Raw genomic sequence first — 19,579 nt, forward strand, 5'->3', positions numbered from 1 at the left:
TAATGACGAATGAGACTTCTAATTTCTGATCAGATGGGTAATTACAGTCATTAAACACTGTGTGCAAGGCATCATTTTAACATTTCAGAAGGCTAAAGTGCAAATGAGTCTATTAGCTCTCTCCGTTTAAATGAGCACTAAGGAATTTAATGTTCATTGCTCTGCATGTCTGTCCATCTGCCTGTCTCTCTGTCTGTCTTTTTGTCAACCTGTCTGTCTGTCAATCTCTGGGCTCTATATACACCCAGCGCAATGCAGCACAATTCACAACGCAAGTGTCTTTTGCTAGACACTTACCCAACCAAGAGCAATTATGATTTCCACATTTAGTGCCACGTTGTCTAAATAGCAAAGGCATTTGCACCCAATTTTGCGCCCATGGGCGTTCTGGTCTGAAAACGAGGTGTGTTTAGATGCATTGTTGTTGGCGTGTTGCTATTTTGAGGCAACTAAAATAGACTACGCCATTGACCAACTAAAACCTAGTCTAAAGTCAATGGCGCAATACGTTTTTTTATTTATTTAATGAGCACGTTAGTAGTATGCACCTATAAACGAGACGACAACGCGCGTTTGCTTATCACATACATGGATGTGCAGCAGCACATAAACGTTTTAAAATATAAATGAATTGAAATGTTAAAGATTATTATTGAGTCTCTTGGACATAAATGAGGACCGCCTTAGATTGTTAAAATAGGGCCCTGTGTCACTCTGTCTGTCAATCTGTTTATCTGTCTGTCAATCTCTGTGTCGCTCTGTCAGTCCATCTGTCTTTCTGTTAATCTGGCTGTCTGTCAATCTCTGTGTCACTCTGTCTGTCTTTCTGTTAATCTGTCTGTCTATCTGTCAATCCCTGTGTTGCTTTGTCTGTCTTTCTGTCAGTCTCTGTATTGCTCTGTCAGTCCATCTGTTTTTCTGTTAATCTGTCTGTATGTCAATATCTGTGTCACTCTGTCTGTCTTTCTGTCAATCTGTCTGTCTGTCAATCTGTCTGTGAATCTCTGTGTCGCTTTGTCTGTCTTTATGTCAATCTGTCTGTCTGTCAATCTGTCTGTGAATCTCTGTGTCACTCTGTCTGTCTTTATGTCAATCTGTCTGTCTGTCAATCTGTCTGTGAATCTCTGTGTCACTCTGTCTGTCTTTATGTCAATCTGTCTGTCTGTCAATCTGTCTGTCAATCTCTGTGTGGCTTTGTCTGTCTTTCTGTCAGTCTCTGTATTGCTCTGTCAGTCCATCTGTTTTTCTGTTAATCTGTCTGTCTGTCAATATCTGTGTCACTCTGTCTGTCTTTCTGTCAATCTGTCTGTGAATCTCTGTGTCGCTTTGTCTGTCTTTCTGGCAATCTCTGTATCACTCTCTCTGTCTTTCTGGCAATCTGTTTGTCTGTTAATCTCTGTCTGTCTACTCGGCCTATCTTTCTGTCCAACCCTGTATCACAAAATTATGTAGCTATAGTCACGTAAATTTGTGAGTCTTTTCAATGACACTGACATGTTTTTCCGCCTTATTGCGTGAACATGTCACTTATTTCTGTTTATGTGTCACTGTCACGTATTTGTTACTCAACTGTTTTGTCCTATTTTTTACCATTGTCTCTTCAGTTTAGGGTAAGATTTACATAAAATGACATCTTACCCCAACCCAACTCTAACCCTAATGCCAGGCAACAATGGTTTAAAAATTATAAAATATAAAAAAAATAAATCATGAAAAATAGTATAAACCAATACTTAAAGTGACATCCTAACGCAAACACTAATTCTAACCCTAAACCGAAGCGTCAATGGTTTGAAAATAGGACAAAACAGTTGAGTAACAAATATGTGACAGTGAAACGTAAACAGAAATCCGTGACATTTTCACCGAAAGACGAAAAACGTGTCAGTGTCATGGAAAAGACAAATTTACGTGACTATAGGTACATAGTTTCATCATACAGGGTTGTTCTGTCAATCTGTCTGTCTGTCAATCTCTGTGTCTGTCCATCTCTTTGACTGTCTGCCTGTCCATTTGTTTGTCTATGCATTTGTCCATATTTCTGTCTCACTCGCTGTATATCTCTTTCTGTTCATCTCTGTGTCTCTCTAACTATCCATCTCTCTGCTTGTCCCCGTCTTTGTCTGTCCATTTCTCAGTCTCTCAGTTTTTCTGTCTGTCCACACGTCTCTCTGTGTTTGTAACTGGAGTGTTTTTGAACATGTCTGCATTTATGTTCACACGAGTGAATGGAGAAATAATTACTACGAATTAGCAAACTTCCGTGTCTGAGCTCATTTGAATTTCCACATTAAGTAAATCACTATGAAGCACTTCATGAGAGTACATGGCATCACAAATGTGGAGGCATTTGGGAGTTGATGTGAAAACACTGTTTAGGTTGTGATAAATGCATGCCATGTGTTCTTCAATCTGTAGAATAGCAAAGATGTGTTCTTTATTGTGTTTAAGACATAATATTCATTTCCAGGGTTGCTGTATAGACAGATACATTTCTCTGAAGCCCGAGGACAGTTTCTGGATTCACACTGTGTCATTTTAATAGCAAATCAAATACATCAGAGGGAAAAGGAAGACAGTGTGTTAAACACAGTGTGTTCAAGTTAACACCATCATTTAGACATACAGACATGACCATAGTTCAGATACTGACATTTACCATCAATCCATCAGGATCAAATTGAGACACATGCATATTTGACTGAATCAAACTACGAATGCATTGCAAGAGTACATTTATATGTGAGAGTACATAGATCTGTGTTCAATGGGAATTAAACCCATCACCTTTGCATTGCTAACACAGTGCTCTACCAATTGAGTTAAAGGAACATAAAAATTAATCTCAGCTAATATCCATATAGTCCTCCTGGCATTAGGTTTTTGTGATAACCATGTAATAAAGCCTGGTTAGTGTTAATGGAATAAAGGTTACATCAAAAAGAACTTGTAAAAGAAGAGCGTTATAGTAAAGACATGAGATGGTAATCTGCATTTTGTACAGTCCACAAGGTTTTCCATGTAATGGCATTGACACACTGGTTAACAAGTGCTTAAAATCAATCCACATCTGTGAAAGTCAATCATTTTCTTCATCACTCTTAACAGCATTTAGTTTTCCATGTATGTGGTTAATGCCCTGCAACATTTCATGTCGCTCTGTTTCTGTCTTATATCCTAGATGAATTTAAGTCTTTTCTGAAGCGTCTGCCCCCGACCCATTTTCTGCCCGTGAGCAGCGTTCACCTGCTGTGGGGCAGCGACTGGGATCTCCAGAACCGCTATCGACTCCTACAGAGTTCACTGGAGGTCCAGAGACTGAAACTTCAGCGTACGGCTCGAAAACTCTTCGGCCTGAGCGTCCGATGCCACCATAACCCCAATCACCAGATGCCCAGAGAGAGGTGAGACTCAGTACTTCAGAGAAATAGGATCACATTGTGTACACTGTACTTTACATGTACTGTATACTGGAGCTCGGACATTAAAACTATTACATATTAAGTTAAATTATGTGTTTGAATGAATATGTTTTTAAGCAACAGTTTTGAGTGTCAGCGAGATGTTATAGAAATTATTTTTCATATGGACTTACTGGCCAACCAGACTATTTTCCTGATTTGTGTATAAACAGTGCGCAGTGTGAAAAGTCGCAATACATAAGCCAATTTTGCGTGCATATGATACACTAGTCCTTCCCGTTCACTTCAAGGGGACATTTTTAATAAGATTTTTTAAGAGTCAAATAAATCTTTGGTGTCCACAGAGTACATACAGTATGTGACGTTTTAGCTCAAAATACCCCACAGATAATTTATTACAAAATTTTAAAATTGCCACTTTGTAGGTGTAAGCAAAAATTTGTTGTTTTTGTGCGTGTCCTTTAAAATGCAAATGAATTGATCTCCGCGCTAAATGGCAGTACCATGGTTGAAAAGTGCAGATAAAGGGGTGGTATTATTATAATAAGATCCCCTTCTGACATCACAAGGGGAGCCAAATTTAATCACCTATTTTTTATGCTTGCAGAGATTGGTTTACCAAAACTAAGTTACTGGGTTGATCTTTTTCACATTTTCTAGGTTGACAGAAGCACTGGGGACCCAACTATAGCACTTAAACATGGAAAAGTCAAATTTTCATGATATGTTTGGGTTTAGAACAACTTTTTGTGAAATAAAATGACATCTTAACCCAAACCCCAAATCTAACCCCAACTCCAAGTGACCAAGGTTTAAAAATAGACAAAAACATGAAGAAACCTGTATATTAAATGAAAGCAATCCTAAAGCAAGTCCCAAATCTAACCCCAAACCCAAGTGACAATGGTTTAAAAAATATATATATACTCTTAGAAACCCATAAATAAAACGACACGCAAAGATGCGCTGTATAAGTGAGCAGGTAGGGCTGGCGTATCATATGCACGCAAAATTGGAATTTGGCGTATGTATTGCACGACTTTTCACACTGCGTGCTATTTATACTCTAATCATGATAATGCGCTGGGCCAACGGTCCTTTGTCTGAGACCTACTGGAATTGTTTGATTTGGTTATTTGGCTTTGTGTGCAACAGCATTTCAGCTCTGATGTTGTTTTTCATGCTACTATGAGACAGATGTTACATGTTTTGTTGGACTTCTCTAAAGTTTATCAGTCAAATGTCTTCCTGCTGAAGAGTTGCTTTTCTGTCCAGATGATCAGATTTAATGATTGGATATACATTTTCACTAATGAAGATTATTTTAAATGCCAGTTATCCTTAAGAGGCCTGCTGAGACTTGATCCTTATATTTGTACTGAAGATTAAACTGAGAAGTGTAAACAGATTGAATTATCTGACCACAAGCAAGCTTGACTTAAAACCATTGTCTTTCTAAAGAAGTGCAAAACCAAAAGAAAAGTAAATAAATGAGATAATAATGATGTTTGTGTTTTACTAATCGAGAGATAATTAGTCATCATTAATGATAAAAATGTTCATTCCCAATCCATTGGAGACAATTCAATTCAATTTTATTTAGCGCTTTTCACAATTGGTAATTGTTTCAAAGCAGCTTTTCATTAATAGAAGCAGGGGGAAACACAGACAGACAAAATCGACAGACAACATAAGTAGCAAATACAGCGGCTATGAATAACCTTTACAAGCGAGTGTATTAATAATGTTACATATACAAGAGGGTGCTAAGTTAAGCCAATGTCAGCTGACTCCCCGGGGTTGAAAACCCCCCTAGGAGAAAAACCTCCCAACTTTTTAAGCCAAGGAGGAAAAAAAGTGTTAGGAGGGAAAAAAACCCTGGGAGATCGACTGTATATATATATATATTTATATGGGATGTTAACGGTATGTAAATGGATAAGGAGATAAAACGGGTTCTGCCGGTGGTCATTGGTCAGGCATCGGCTGGGCATGACGTTGAAGGACGGCCAGTAAATCAGTAGTGGTGTGTTGACCTCCACAGCAGCCGTAACTGGGTCTGTTTGTCTGAATGTCCTCGGGTTCGAGGACAAGACAGGGAGAGAGAAACAAAATCCTATAGGGGCCGTTCGTATGTAATGCAAGTGTCACACAGTGTTGTTTTAATATCTGCTCGGTTCCAAACAGGCTAACTATTGCGGCATTAGTAAATTACCCAGACGAGTTATGTGAATGCTTTGTTCCGTACAGGCTAACTGTTGCGAGATAAGTACATTTACTAGAAAAATTATGTAAATGCTTTTTTAAAGAGAAAAGTCTTAAGTTTAGATTTAAAGTGATCTATAATGAGTTTTATCAAAGATCTTAGATATCTGATAGCACACAGACAGAAACACAATACAGAATAAAATCTGCAGTTTTACTTCCCTGTAAAACAGGACTGCATGCGGTGTGTTGCTCCAAACTGAAAAAAAAAAGGGATTTTAAGGCATTTTGTTAAAAGCTGAACTTCAAAGTGGAGTGTGGAGAGTATTTCTGTTTGCATTTAACACTGTGTTCTTACTTCAAAGTCAACGTTTAGCCGAGGCTAGTTTAGCTAACCGATAACAGGGAACTGAATTAGCATCCATTTGAATAAACTAAGAAGTAAGTGTAATCAGTTTTTATGGTAAATATTCTCTGGGGGAACATGCAGATGTTGAATGCAGTTCCCTTGGTTATACAGTATGTCCTAAAATAGCACTTAGGCCAGAAGGGGATGATCCATGAGTATCTTGGCGTGATCACTTTGCCAATGTGTTGCATATTGTCTTGTTGTATAAGTCATATTATTATTCAGCTAACAGTTATAATATGGTGACCATACTGTGTGTGAACAAAAAAACTGAGGCACTTGTGGCCTAATGGTTATAGTTGAGCTTGTAACCCGAAGGTTGGTGGTTCAAGTTTCATGGCTGGCAGGTTGCGACTCTGTGGCCCTTAAGCAAGACTCGTTTTCCCTCCATTGCAGAATATTTTCTGTTGTCCGATGGTTGTGTGTGAGTCTTTTGATTTTCTTGGATGGAAACCCTTCAGCTGTTAGATTCAGAGGGTAGGCGGCACGTATGGACGCAGCGGCTCAGAGCTCTCTCACTAAGTGCCACTTTTTAGTGTTTTTGTTCCTACATGCCTTTTATGCGCTGTAAGTTTTGATTTCTAACAGGCTTACATAACATATGACTGACAAAAGATACTGGACATTAGTACAGTGAGTTTTATTCCACTCCCTCCTTCCAGTATACCATAAGTTCCTCTCTCACAGTCTTCAAACTACACCGTGAGAGAGAGAGAGGAAGAGTTCGGCAAATGAGTGGGCATACATGCTAGGCTAAGTAGCTCCCCCGATAGCCCAATGTTACCCAGCCTATTCTTTACGAACACCCAGTCTATTGTCAAGATTGACAAGTTGACACTTGAGGATATTTGAGCAATTGTACGTCTTTTTTCACTGAAACCTGGCTGAATGCTAACAGCCCAGAGGCTATTGAGCTAACGGACCGAACTAGCGAACAAAACAGATGACTCCGGCAAAGGAAAAGGTGTCAACAATGGTACTGTTAAACCGTTTTGCTCTCTGGACTCGGGGATTATATGCAGGCTGTTTTCCAACAGAGTTTACTTTGGTATTTTTCATGCTGTCTATATCCCACCACAAGCTAATGCTAAACTGGCGCTAGCTTAATCCCTATCATTACCCTGCTGGAAAAACCAGCATACAAACAAGACCAGCATATGTTGTGTTTTGGTGCTGGTTTGCTGGTGAACACCAGCATAGACCAGCATAAGTCCCATGCTGGTCCATGCTGGTTTGGTGCTGGTTTAGCTGGAGGTCATCAGCATACCAACACATTCACCACCATCCCATATATTGTTTTGATGGGAATAATGCTGGTCTATGCTGTTTTTTCAGCAGGGGTAAATTGGTTTAAAAAGATAATTTAGATGGCAAACAATGTGCTTTTAAATAGTAGAGAACACACATTTTAGTATGCATGATGAAGAAAAACTTGCTATGTCAAGTGTTGATGCCACGTCAAGTATATTTAAAGCTTTAAAGTTACATTTCACGTTGACTTTGTGGTTTCTATTCTATCCACATCCAGCAAACACAACAAACACGTCTCAACAGTGTTCATTAGACACGTTTGGGAACTTGTTTGCAATTGTAACCTCAGGCTGAGAAATTTGAATCGGTTGTTATTGTTGATGCTGCCTTCCAGTTTTTTTCTGAAAGGCAGACAACACAAAAATCTGATAACCCAAGAGTCATAAGTCTCTGAAGAGCTGTAAATACAGTCAATCATTATGCCATACAGATATCAACTCTTAGAAAAGGAATAGAGCAGTCTGAGGGTACATCATAAAACAATACGGCCCTGCGTTAAGGTTCTTTTCACAATGAATCTTCTGCATTTCTATTGATCAATCACTCATGAGCGGTTATTCTGAGCTCTCGCGTGTTGTGTTGGCTATGCTGTCACTCAGATGTGGCTCTTGTCTCCACTGACCCGCTCTCTGTCTTAAAAGGTACTGATGAGAGAAGATGGCTGAGGATTTCTTGCTGACACTTAGCAGAGCATCTCGTTGCTCATTATTAATAGCAAACCGCCTCCATCCTCCCCATAAAGCTCCTGAGGAAGATGTTGAGAAACTCGGCTTCCGGTTTAATAGCACACCAATTATCCAGAGAAGTAACTTTGAGTTCAGAAACTTTCGGTAAATTTCTGTTGAAATTTCTACTTATGAGTTTAGAAATCAGTATGTGTGTTCACTGCACTTGGGCAGCATGACACCGAAGAAAAACACGATTATTTAATAACTCGCTAAATAGTATGTGCAGTTCACGTATGCATTGTGTAAAACCAGACTTTGCAGTTATGTGTCTAAAACTGCCGAATGTAGCATCTATTTACATATAAATCTATGGTCGGAAGTAGCGTGAAAGAGTAGAGGCGGGGACTAATTTGCATATGAATATATTTGCATGTACTAAATGAAGCAAGGGTGTTGAGCTGTTTTAAAGCATGAAGAAATGACTAAAAATCTTTTACATGTGCTATTATGATGTTCATGATGAGTTTTAAGGGATACAAATATTGACTACAGGGGGACTTTAAAAATAAATAATAATATTTATAACAGAAATAGTAAAGCTCAAGGTCTATGCGTGGAGTAAGAGCTCAGCTTTAACCTCATGTTTGCTCAATTATTGGCCTTTTGCAAATCGTGCACTTTTTACTTTCGAGAAGCTTTTCAAAGTCAGCTCTGTTTATTCCTGGCTGGGAAAAAGCTGATGCAAGTTTTACATGAATACTTTGTCTCTAGAGTTGCTGCTTCCTGAATAAGATCCAGGATCAGGTAACCGAATGTCCGGTTGGGCTGAAACTCTCAATGAGATCTCAGTCTGGTTTAAAAAAAAACTGATTTTTAGGTTTGCTTATGTTGGTATAACGTTTTTAAATACATGCATGATAAAAAATGGTCAAGAGTCAAGGTGAACAATGATTAAAGTATTTTCATATGTAATAAACAACAGTATTAAGAACTGTCATTGTATTTTTCATACTTGTCCTCTTTGACACCACCAAACTTACTTTCAGAAATAATGAAATGTAACTTTTTTTTAAGAAAATGTGAGGAGTGCTAACATAAAACAGTAAGTGTTGCATCTTGTCATGCTGTTTCTTGGGCATTCAGGATGGTTGTAGGGGATTCGTTGTAAAGGTTTGGTCCTAACCCGTGATGTTCTGGTCTGTAGACATGAGCCGGGTTGTGACACATCTCTCCTCAATAACGTGATTTGAGATATTATATTGTTATTATCACAGTTGAATGATAAACAGCTTTCAGTCTGTGGATGAGCGGAGCGCTTCAGTGCCTCAATACAAACATGACAATGTGAAAACAAAGCGCCGTCATCTACATATGATTCCCTGCGGTGACTCGAATCAGCCTCTTGTTTTAGACGAACAAATAACTAAACAAATCAGCAAGCAACCGAAATCCATATTGGGAAAAGCAATTAGATAATACAGTATAACGTGAGGGAGTTTTGTCTCTCAGATCACATAAAGCTCGCATATTAAAATTAATACAAAAATAAACATTATTAAAAGCCGCAAGTGAGTTGCCCATAAATGCCTTTAAATTGAAATGAGGCGAATTGGAAGGTCTTTATTGGTCAAGTCATCTAGAGGGAATTGAAAATCAAATAACATTTCTTTATTATAGCTTTAGATTGAATAGCACATGTGCAGCTGCGTCATGAGATATTCCCTATATTTTAAAGGTTTAATAGTGTACAGAAATAATAAACGGTACAGCTCACTACAGACTACAAAGCATTAAATGTTTATTAAGGTGCCTTAGAATGTAAAACTGTACTTATGTAGGCATAGATGAATAATAAGAGTTGTGTACAGGGTATGACATATCATGAGCCTTCTTATGTAAACCTTGTGCATGCAAAAGACCGCTGGAAAACAGACCAACATAACACCAACTGTGACGTTACATCTACGCCCCAACATTAAATTAAGTACAATGTTGTTGCAATGCTACTAACAAAGTTGTGACTGCAGACTCAAACATAAGATCTGTTTACACACACACAGAGCTACTGAAGGAGCTGCTCTGAGAAACAGCCAATCAGAACAGAGCTCAACATTATTATTCATGATCCCTTCAAATAAGGTAATAATAGACCATTTCATTATAAAGACAAATCCTAGGGTTGTAAATGGGCATGAAAAACTGACTCTGGATCATTTTTGCACTTAATAAAGCCACAAACCTTCTGTGTAGATGTCACCATTAAAGGTCTGTTGTGTATTATGTTTCAGAAATGTATTTTGATTTCAAATAGAACTGGATATGGGTAGTTACCTGTAGTGAGTCATATTGTACAAAAACGCATCTTGATATTTAGAAAAGGGTTCATTTGGAAAGTTCCCACTTTGAATGCCTAATGTTATTAAAAACAAGCGTTAGGAGACTGTGGCATCATGTATGTAGATATTCTATTGCATTCTGCTCGCTTTAACTCCATTACGTCATGTGTCCATTACAGATCGGTGCTGCAATGGCTGAACAGAGTCCAGTCCTTCCTCTACTGCAACGAGAACGGCTTTTGGGGAACCTTCCTGGAAAGCCAACGTACCTGCGTGTGCCACACGGGGGCAACCCTGTGCCAGCGTCCGATCCCGTGCGTGATCGGCGGCAACAACAGCTGCGCCATGTGCAGCCTGTCCAACATCTCGCAGTGCGGCTCCTGCAACAAGGGCTACAAGCTGTACCGCGGGCGCTGCGAGCCGCAGAACGTAGACTCGGAGCGCAGCGAGCAGTTCGTCAGCTTCGAGACGGACCTGGACTTCCAGGACCTGGAGCTGAAGTACCTGCTGCAGAAGATGGACTCGCGTCTGCACATCCACACCACCTTCATCAGCAACGAGGTGCGCCTGGAGACCTTCTTCGACCCGCGGTGGCGCAAGCGGATGTCGCTGACGCTGAAGAGCAACAAGAACCGCATGGACTACCTGCACATGATGGTGGGCCTGTCCATGAAGATCTGCCAAATGCGCAACAGCAGCGTGGATCCCATGTTCTTCGTTTACGTCAACCCGTTCAGCGGGAGTCACTCGGAGGGCTGGAGCATGCCGTTCGGCGAGCACGGCTACCCGCGCTGGGAGAAGGTGCGGCTCCAGAACTCGCAGTGCTTTAACTGGACCTTGTTGCTGGGCAACCGCTGGAAGACGTTCTTCGAAACGGTGCACATCTACCTGCGGAGCCGCGCCAAGGTGCCCACCGTCATGCGGAACGACACCGGCCAGGGCCCGGTGGACCTCTCCGACCCCAACAAGCGGCAGATCTACATCAAGATCTCCGACATCCAGGTGTTCGGCTACAGCTTGCGATTCAATGCCGATTTGCTGAGGAGCGCCGTCCAGCAGGTCAATCAGTCGTACGCTCAGGGGACGCAGTTCTACTCGTCCTCGTCCATCATGCTCCTGCTGTTGGACATACGGGAGAGAATTAACCGACTGGCCCCTCCGGTGGCGCCCGGGAAGCCCCAGCTGGACCTGTTCTCCTGTATGCTGAAACATCGGCTGAAGCTCAACAACAGCGAGATGATTCGAGTCAATCACGCCTTGGACATGTACAACACAGAAATCTTAAAACAATCGGACCATCTGACCACCAAACTCTGCTAGTTAAAAAGAAAATAAACTGAGGTTGAGAGACCTTTTTATTTTCCTCTTTTCATTTCGAACCTTTGCTTTTTTGATGTATTATTAACAACTTTGTAAGTGTAATTGTTCAACGGAAATTTAAAGTAACGAGAGATATCATTTTAGTTCACAAACGACGATAAATGGAACAAAAAAATACTGTATCATATTTGTCGAAGCATGTCTGTCATTTCCTAAAAGAAAATTACGAGAAAAAGATCAAAAACAATTAAATTCGACATCCAGTGACACCGAGGCCTTGATTTTCCTTGGAGGGAGCAGTGGTACATTTGAAAACTGCCAAGATGTGAAGGGCAGAACCAAAATCTGTTAACATCACACAAAGCGACGATTTATACGCTAAAAACATAATCATCAGTATTTGTGTCTTGTTTTCCCAAAACAAGAAAATCTACCAAACATTTGTTCATTTAATGATTCTTATTTTTCAGATCATTTCAGAGATTTGTCTAACTTTTAATTCTAACAACATTTAATATATAAGTTTTTAAAATGCCAATTGGCAGGAAAGTTTTTTATTTAGTATAGATGCTATCTATCCATTGTTTCTATATAGTTTTCTTTTACGAATGAATCATTGGAAAACAAGACAGAAGTAGTGATTTAAAAAAAAATCATCATTAATTGTACAGTCTTGTCCTTTCATTCTTCCTCTCTTGTCCCTCTAAGAGTTGATTTCAGTACAGACGTCATTTTCTTCAGTCGGACGATCCGCCGTTTGGACGTCCGGTCTTTCCGATGCTAACGTTTGTTGCCGTCTGCAGGTGAACTGAGTTCAGTGTGTGGCTCCTGTCTGTTGTGTTTCGAGAGTAACATCTTTGTTCTTCAGCGAGCTCAGTGTCTATGGTTTAACATCATTCATTCATTCACTCATTCATGCTGTTTTGTATAGCTGAGCATAATGTACATGTTGTGATGAAATGCTGATATGTCGAGTTTCTGCATTGGTTCATCTCTTCGAGGGTTTGCATAAAGCCATACATTTCTCAGAGGAATGAAACACTGAAAAAAAAACGAAAAACAGGATGACACCGGGCACATTTTGTGAGAAATGTCCTACGAATTGCTTTTGTATTTTTGTTTTTCAAACCTTTTCTAATGAAGTATAGCACAGTGGTCTGAAAACATCTATATACTGAACATGTACTGCGGGATTACGGCATGACAATGTAAAGCCATCGCGTTCATTAACAAGAGTGAATCCACAACAACGGTGTATTAAAATTTCAAATATCTATGATGATTTTAATCTCAAGATCTGCTTGTATACCAAATGTAGACTTTACTTTTCTAAGATTTTAGTTGAGTTTTATATTCCTTGATGCAATTCAGGTTTAACTGTTAGACATGTTAACTGATCTAAAATTTTAGCTGGGATCTGGGGCTCATATATATTTATTTTTATGTTTTGTGCAATGAACCTTCACTAGAGTTGTGTCCACAATAGAGGGAATGCTATTATTATTATTATTATTTATTCACCATTATTATTATCCAATCGTATTAAGTGCCTGTTAGCTAACCCTTTAATGCTTTTACGCCACAAATTCCTTTTATTTTATTATAATTGTTTAATTTGTTTCACAGTAACAGGACCATCTGAATTTAAACACACGACTCATGGGAACAGGGCCAAAAGCAAAGTTTTTTTTGCATGGATTTAAAATATACTGTTGCGAGACGTAACCTGGTTAATGAATTAAGAGTTGACTATGTATTTTATGTGTAAATAACTGATTTGTCTTGATATAGCCATTGAATCGAAAGCTTTTCTTAGATTACTCCACACATGAACGGCAGTACACAACATCTCTCCCCCAGCAGCACAAATGTGTAAATACGGCAGAAGTTCATTTTGTCACGTCAGGACAAACGTCACCAGCTGATCTTCTTCAAATTCAATCTGTTAGTGATGTTGGCGAGCGACGCACGCTTTCAGCTTCATGCATACTGCCTTCTGTACGCTTTTGTTTCACACATCATGTACGACACAATCTGACCGGTCCTTCAGTGGGTTGACCAACTGCTTTCAGTACTTTCTGTAATTTCTGCTGTTCTGTTGAAATGACTATATCAGCTTTCTTCAAATGAATGTTTCAAATAATAATCTATTTCTCATTAAAATGCTATATTTAATAAGAAGAGCAATGCTTGTTTGTACCACACATGAGCTAGAACTAATTATTCCTGTTATTAAAGGACACGTGGAGTCATCCGCTGTAGGACACTTCAGACACTCTAGCTTGATCTCACCGGACTTTGGATGTATTTTACGAGTTGGCTGATTCGTATGAATTTGTACAAAGTGAATTGTATAAAAACATACGATCATCAAACACCACCCCTAACCCCCAACAGCACAGGGGTGAAAGCAAATCGTACAAAATGCATGAGCTCAATCGTACGAATGAATACAAATTAGCCAACTTGTTAAATATGTACGAATTGCCACGAGAAAGTGTTGGAGGCTCACACGGGATGTCATCTATCTTCAGATTCATATTAAAACTAAAAAAATTTATCTTTGTGTGGATTCAGATCAGCCTTGTGTGTTTTTCAGTCCTTTATGTCTCGGATAAACGGTGAGAATGTTGTCAGTATTAATCTAACAGAGATGATTGTCTGGATCCAGAAATCAAACATCATCCTCAATTCTCAGGTTATATGAGCTAAAGGTTGAAGAAAAACTGATTGTATTAATAGTTACATTCTTCTAAAACAACTAAGCCAAACTTTCTGATGATCTTAACCCCTGATGAAATTTGTATTTAAAACAGAGAATAGTTTCATAAGTTTCAAGAACAGATCAGCAGGACACTGCAAAAAATGATTTCCAAGAAAAAAATTCTTAGTATTTTTGTCTTGTTTTCAGTAAAAATATCTAAAAATTTTTAAATTAAGATGCTTTTTCTGGATGAGCAAAATGACTCAAGAAATTAAGTCTAGTTTTTAGACCAAAAATATTGAAAGTGAAAAAATAGACCAAATTAAAGTGATTTCGTGCATAAGACAAGCAAAAAAATCTGCCAATGGGCTAAGCAAAAAAAAGTACAAATTTTTCTTAAACACTAAATAAAAAAAATCAAGAAAAATTAGCTTAACCCATTGGCAGATTTTTTCGCTTTTTTATGCACAAAATCACTAAAAAGACTTTTTTTCTTGGGTCGTTTTGCTCTAAGATTTTTTTTCTTGAAAATCATTTTTTTGCAGTGCAGTGATACCTTTATTTTATTTCAGGTTTTATTAGCAGTCGACCTTCCTAAAAAAATGCCAATCTTGTATTTTGTATGAATTGTGCTAAATTTACACATCAAGGATGTAGTAAAAAGCTGAAACGTTTTCAAAAAGTTTCAGGCAACACAAGACAACGTTGTCAAAAATATCTGCATTAACAAAGATCTCCGTCAACAACAACATATGCTGAGTTACGCATGACAGGCATTGCCAGTAGATGGCAATGTTACTTTGTAAAGAAACACTACACGGCAGCACATATACGCATTCTAAGGAGCGATAAATACAAGCAAAAACAACAAGCAGTCTTGTTTAAAAGTAGATTTATTACTTCCAGTGATGCTGAACTATAAAGCAGCTACATTTTGTAAACTTTGTTGGAGAAGCGTTAAGTAACTCAGTAACGTATGCATCACAAACACATTCCTGTAGGCCACTGTGTTGTTTTGTACACTCTTGTATAGCTCAATGGTAGAACAATTCTGAAGGTCATGGGTTCAAACCCTGAATAAATGTATACCTTGTAATGCAATGTTGCAAGCCGCTTTGCATAAAAGCGTCGCTAAATGCATAAATGTAAATACTTATGCATGCTTATAGACTGAATTAACACATGCACGTGACTTCACTATTATCACAGATTAACATTTTTATAGTTTACACTTAGACGACAAGACATTTAAAGACTTTGCATTTATAGGAACATTTGTCATGTAAACGAATAGAAATGCATAAAACATTCCTGGTTTCAGTTGAAAACGTTATCTTGAAACAGCGTTACTATTTGAAAAGTATTTTGGTTGTGAATGTACTCTAAAGATGTAATCTCTGCTTAAGATATTTTAATGTCTATCACACCTCCAGGATTAAAGGTGTCATTTTCAGACACTTAAACACTTCACTAATCATTATATCAGTCATGTTAGACATCGCTTCGGCAAACGCCGCTAATGAAAAGGTGCAAACTCATCAGGTTTTATTCTGATGCTGTGAGATTCCTCATTATCAACATCATGAAGTGGTTGCATATGGAGATATGGACAGAAAACTTCCAAATAAATGACATCTGTCCCACTTAACAGAAGGTCATGATTCGCCAAACCCTGATGGACGTGAGGATACAGTTTACCAGATGCTGTGTATCGTCCATACGAGTGATATTACATAAAGCTGTGATGAATACTGTAGAAGAGAATGAGGTGATGGATCTCTTCACTAATGCTTTATAATTACAAGGTCCTAATAAATCAAACTGCTTTCTGTTTAATGTATCGTAAGCTCATTGCTAAGACTGTGTGAGCAATTCATAAGAAGATCCAACCAACCATCAATGCCAATTGACTTTGTGAGAGGACAGAAGGCCTTCCAGCTATGATAAACTCATTTTAAACTTATAAGCATTAGTTCATTAGCTATGATAACTTTGCAGTAGACGTGGTTATCTTGACCACACTAAACTAGATCCTGTGAAGGTCACTGATTTGATATTTAAAATCCAAAAATTGATGGTAGCTGGAGGGATTAACCTTCGTACAGTAGTAAAAGATAAACCCTGGCGTGTATGTTGTTGAATGAAGTTAATAAGAACTATTTATTTATTCGGAAGAACTACTGCCAATGAATCACTTTAATGTCTTTAAAGACAAATGAAATGGATTTAACGCGTATCCAAGTTTAATGTATATTCTTGATGTTATTGTGCTTAATTTAGTGATTCACATTATTTCTTTCTGTTGACTTTATAAATTCTTCAGCAGTTTCAGCACAATATCATCAATCTACTTTCATTTAATGTTGGTTTTCAAAAAACAAAAGTACATTTATTTAAGCGACGCCACATAAATATACAGTAGTTATCCACGAGAAACAGGTTACACAATAAAAAATCGTTTCAGAAAAAGACAATCAGGTGATTCTGACAGGAAACTTCCTCATAACATCATCTAACTGTGGAAAATGTCCAATAAAATCAAAAAGCATGTTGTTTATGATGTATGTATCCCCAGATATGCGGTGGCAACTATATAAAAATGGGCTCCTAATTTGCTGAAAGACACAGCAGTCATGAAATGCCATAAATCTTCATTCTCAGCTTTGGCTCTGTGAGAAAATGTGCCATGAGGCGCAAGAAAGCAATAAGGACGAAGATTTATCATAGCTATCAGCATCTTCAATCACAGTTGAGCTGTGAGGGAGTCGAGCTTTGAGAAGAACAACACAAAACCTCAACAATATTTCATGAAAATCCCCCGTGCTTCACGCAGATGAACCGGAGAACAAACCCGGGACTGATCGATCGGGCTCTTAAACCGCAAACTCTCCAGGCGTTTCTGTCACATTTGGACAAAAGATGAGAAGGTTTGCTCTGGATGGTTCATTCGGCAGCACAGATTGGATCAGATTGATCATCTTCTTCATATTTTGATTGTTTGTTTATGGAAGACCTCTGTGGTACAGGATTGGGGTGGACCAAACTTTAGTCTTTGAGACTCACAATAAAACACACAAATCTTCTTTATAATAGAGTAGCCTATACTGTATAATCATCTTTCTTTGTATGTATGTGTAAGAAGTTTGCTTTAAGGATTATTGGGAACACCTTTTCAATTTCTCATTAATGCAATTATCTAATCAACCAATCACATGGCAGTTGCTTCAATGCATTTAGGGGTGTGGTCCTGGTCAAGACAATCTCATGAACTCCAAACTGAATGTCAGAATGGGAAAGAAAAGTGATTTAAGCAATTTTGAGCGTGGCATGGTTGTTGGGGCCAGACTGAGTATTTCACAATCTGCTCAGTCACTGGGATTTTCATGCACAACTATTTCTAGTGTTTACAAAAGAATGGTGTGAAAAGGGAAAAACATCCAGTATGTGGCAGTCCTGTGGGCGAAAATGTCTTGTTGATGTTAGAGGTCAGAGGAGAATGAGCCAACTGATTCAAGCTGATAGAAGAGCAACTTTGACTGAAATAACCACTCGTTACAACCGAGGTATGCAGCAAAGCATTTGTGAAGCCATAACACGCACAACATTGAGGCGGATGGGCTACAACAGCAGAAGACCCCACCGGGTAGCACTCATCTCCACTACAAATAGGAAAAAGATGCTAAAATTTGCACGAGCTCACCAAAATTGGACAGTTGAAGACTGGAAATAGGTTGCCTGGTCTGATGAGTCTCGATTTCTGTTGAGACATTCAGATGGTAGAGTCAGAATTTGGCGTAAACAGAATGAGAACATGGATCCATCATGCCTTGTTACCACTGTGTAGGGGGGTGGTGGTGGTGGTGTAATGGTGTGGGGGATGTTTTCTTGGCACACTTTAGGCCCCTAATTGGGCATCATTTAAATGCCACAGCCTACCTGAGCATTGTTTCTGACCATGTCCAGCCCTTTATGACCACCATGTACTCATCCTCTAATGGCTACTTCCAGCAGGATAATGCACCATGTCACAAAGCTCGAATCATTTCAAATTAGTTTATATTGAACATGACAATGAGTTCACTGTACTAAAATGGCCCCCACAGTCACCAGATGTCAAACACAGTATTAGTATGGTGTTTCTAATAATCCTTTAGGTGAATGTACATCGACTGAAAAATGACGCAAATCTGTGATGTAGCACGCAAGAGCCAATGAGCGTTTGATATTACTGCCTTAAAGCAATGTGTCTTAAAGCTTCTTGAGGCGCAATATTTGAATTCATACACAATATTTGACGTTTATAGTCTCTGATGAGAACTAAATATTACATGGTTAAATTATTACAGAAATAAAGAAAACGCCAATGCCCGAGATTTTAATATTTATGAATATGAATACATACAAATCTTTACACTGTAAAGCTGTTAATAAATAATTAATGTATTAGTCCTGTCAACACATTGATGTTACATGTTTCAGTGTTTATGAAAACATAAGTAAATCTTTAAGTGCTACAACCACATACGTAAAAATACACACATATTCTCATGAGATCAAGTTGATCACCAATATGTCAGGAGGATACAGTAAAATACAATATTGTATTTGATTACAGTATATCTGCTTTTTGAACTCTTCAGTACCCGTTTACCTGAATTACTTGCAGCACTGGGCTTTCTGTAAAATATCTTCTTTATTGTTCTACTGAAGAAATAATGTCAACATATCAGATGGCCCGAGTGTGAGCAAATAAACTTTTCCTTTAACTACTGTTTAGAAATATTGAAGTGTTATAAATGTTTTTCAACACCACAAAACCTCTCTCTGTTTTGTGACATACAGTATTAAGAAATAATTTGAGTTTTAAAAATGTGTGATGTTTCATTCATGCGGTCACAGTGAAAAGTTTACCAACAAGCAAAAAATACATTGAAAAATAAAAACGTCCTCTTCCAAATCTCCTCCGTCATCGATGTCGTTCTTTGTCCGTCCTTAATCGTCGGATGAGATCAGAAACGCCCTCATGGTCGAGCAGAATTGGAGCACAACAGACTGAGGCGGTTTAATAGGATTACTGTGAAAGCATTTTAGCAAGGAACTGCAACCCGCAGTAATCCTGTTCTCCTTATTGTGTACCTCGTCTTTCTGTTCAGAGAGCCTGACCGTCATTGAAGATCTCACCTTGATAAACGGAGAAACACGTC

The 19,579-nt window shown here is 38.5% G+C and overlaps 1 protein-coding gene across 1 annotated transcript in view; it reads left to right on the forward strand.

Moving 5' to 3' along the window:
- The window catches only part of brinp1 (bone morphogenetic protein/retinoic acid inducible neural-specific 1), a 115,922-nt gene extending 102,070 nt beyond the window's left edge, over nucleotides 1-13,852 (forward strand). Inside the window, exons 7-8 of the mRNA XM_055200289.2 lie at nucleotides 3,182-3,404; nucleotides 10,531-13,852. Coding sequence (XP_055056264.1) covers nucleotides 3,182-3,404; nucleotides 10,531-11,671 — 1,364 coding nt within the window. The 3' untranslated portion in view covers nucleotides 11,672-13,852. The remainder of the gene's footprint in view (nucleotides 1-3,181; nucleotides 3,405-10,530) is intronic.
- Nucleotides 13,853-19,579: the final 5,727 nt, after the last annotated feature.

The sequence above is a fragment of the Misgurnus anguillicaudatus genome, chromosome 22 (assembly GCF_027580225.2).
Source record: "Misgurnus anguillicaudatus chromosome 22, ASM2758022v2, whole genome shotgun sequence".
Lineage (NCBI taxonomy): Eukaryota > Metazoa > Chordata > Actinopteri > Cypriniformes > Cobitidae > Misgurnus > Misgurnus anguillicaudatus.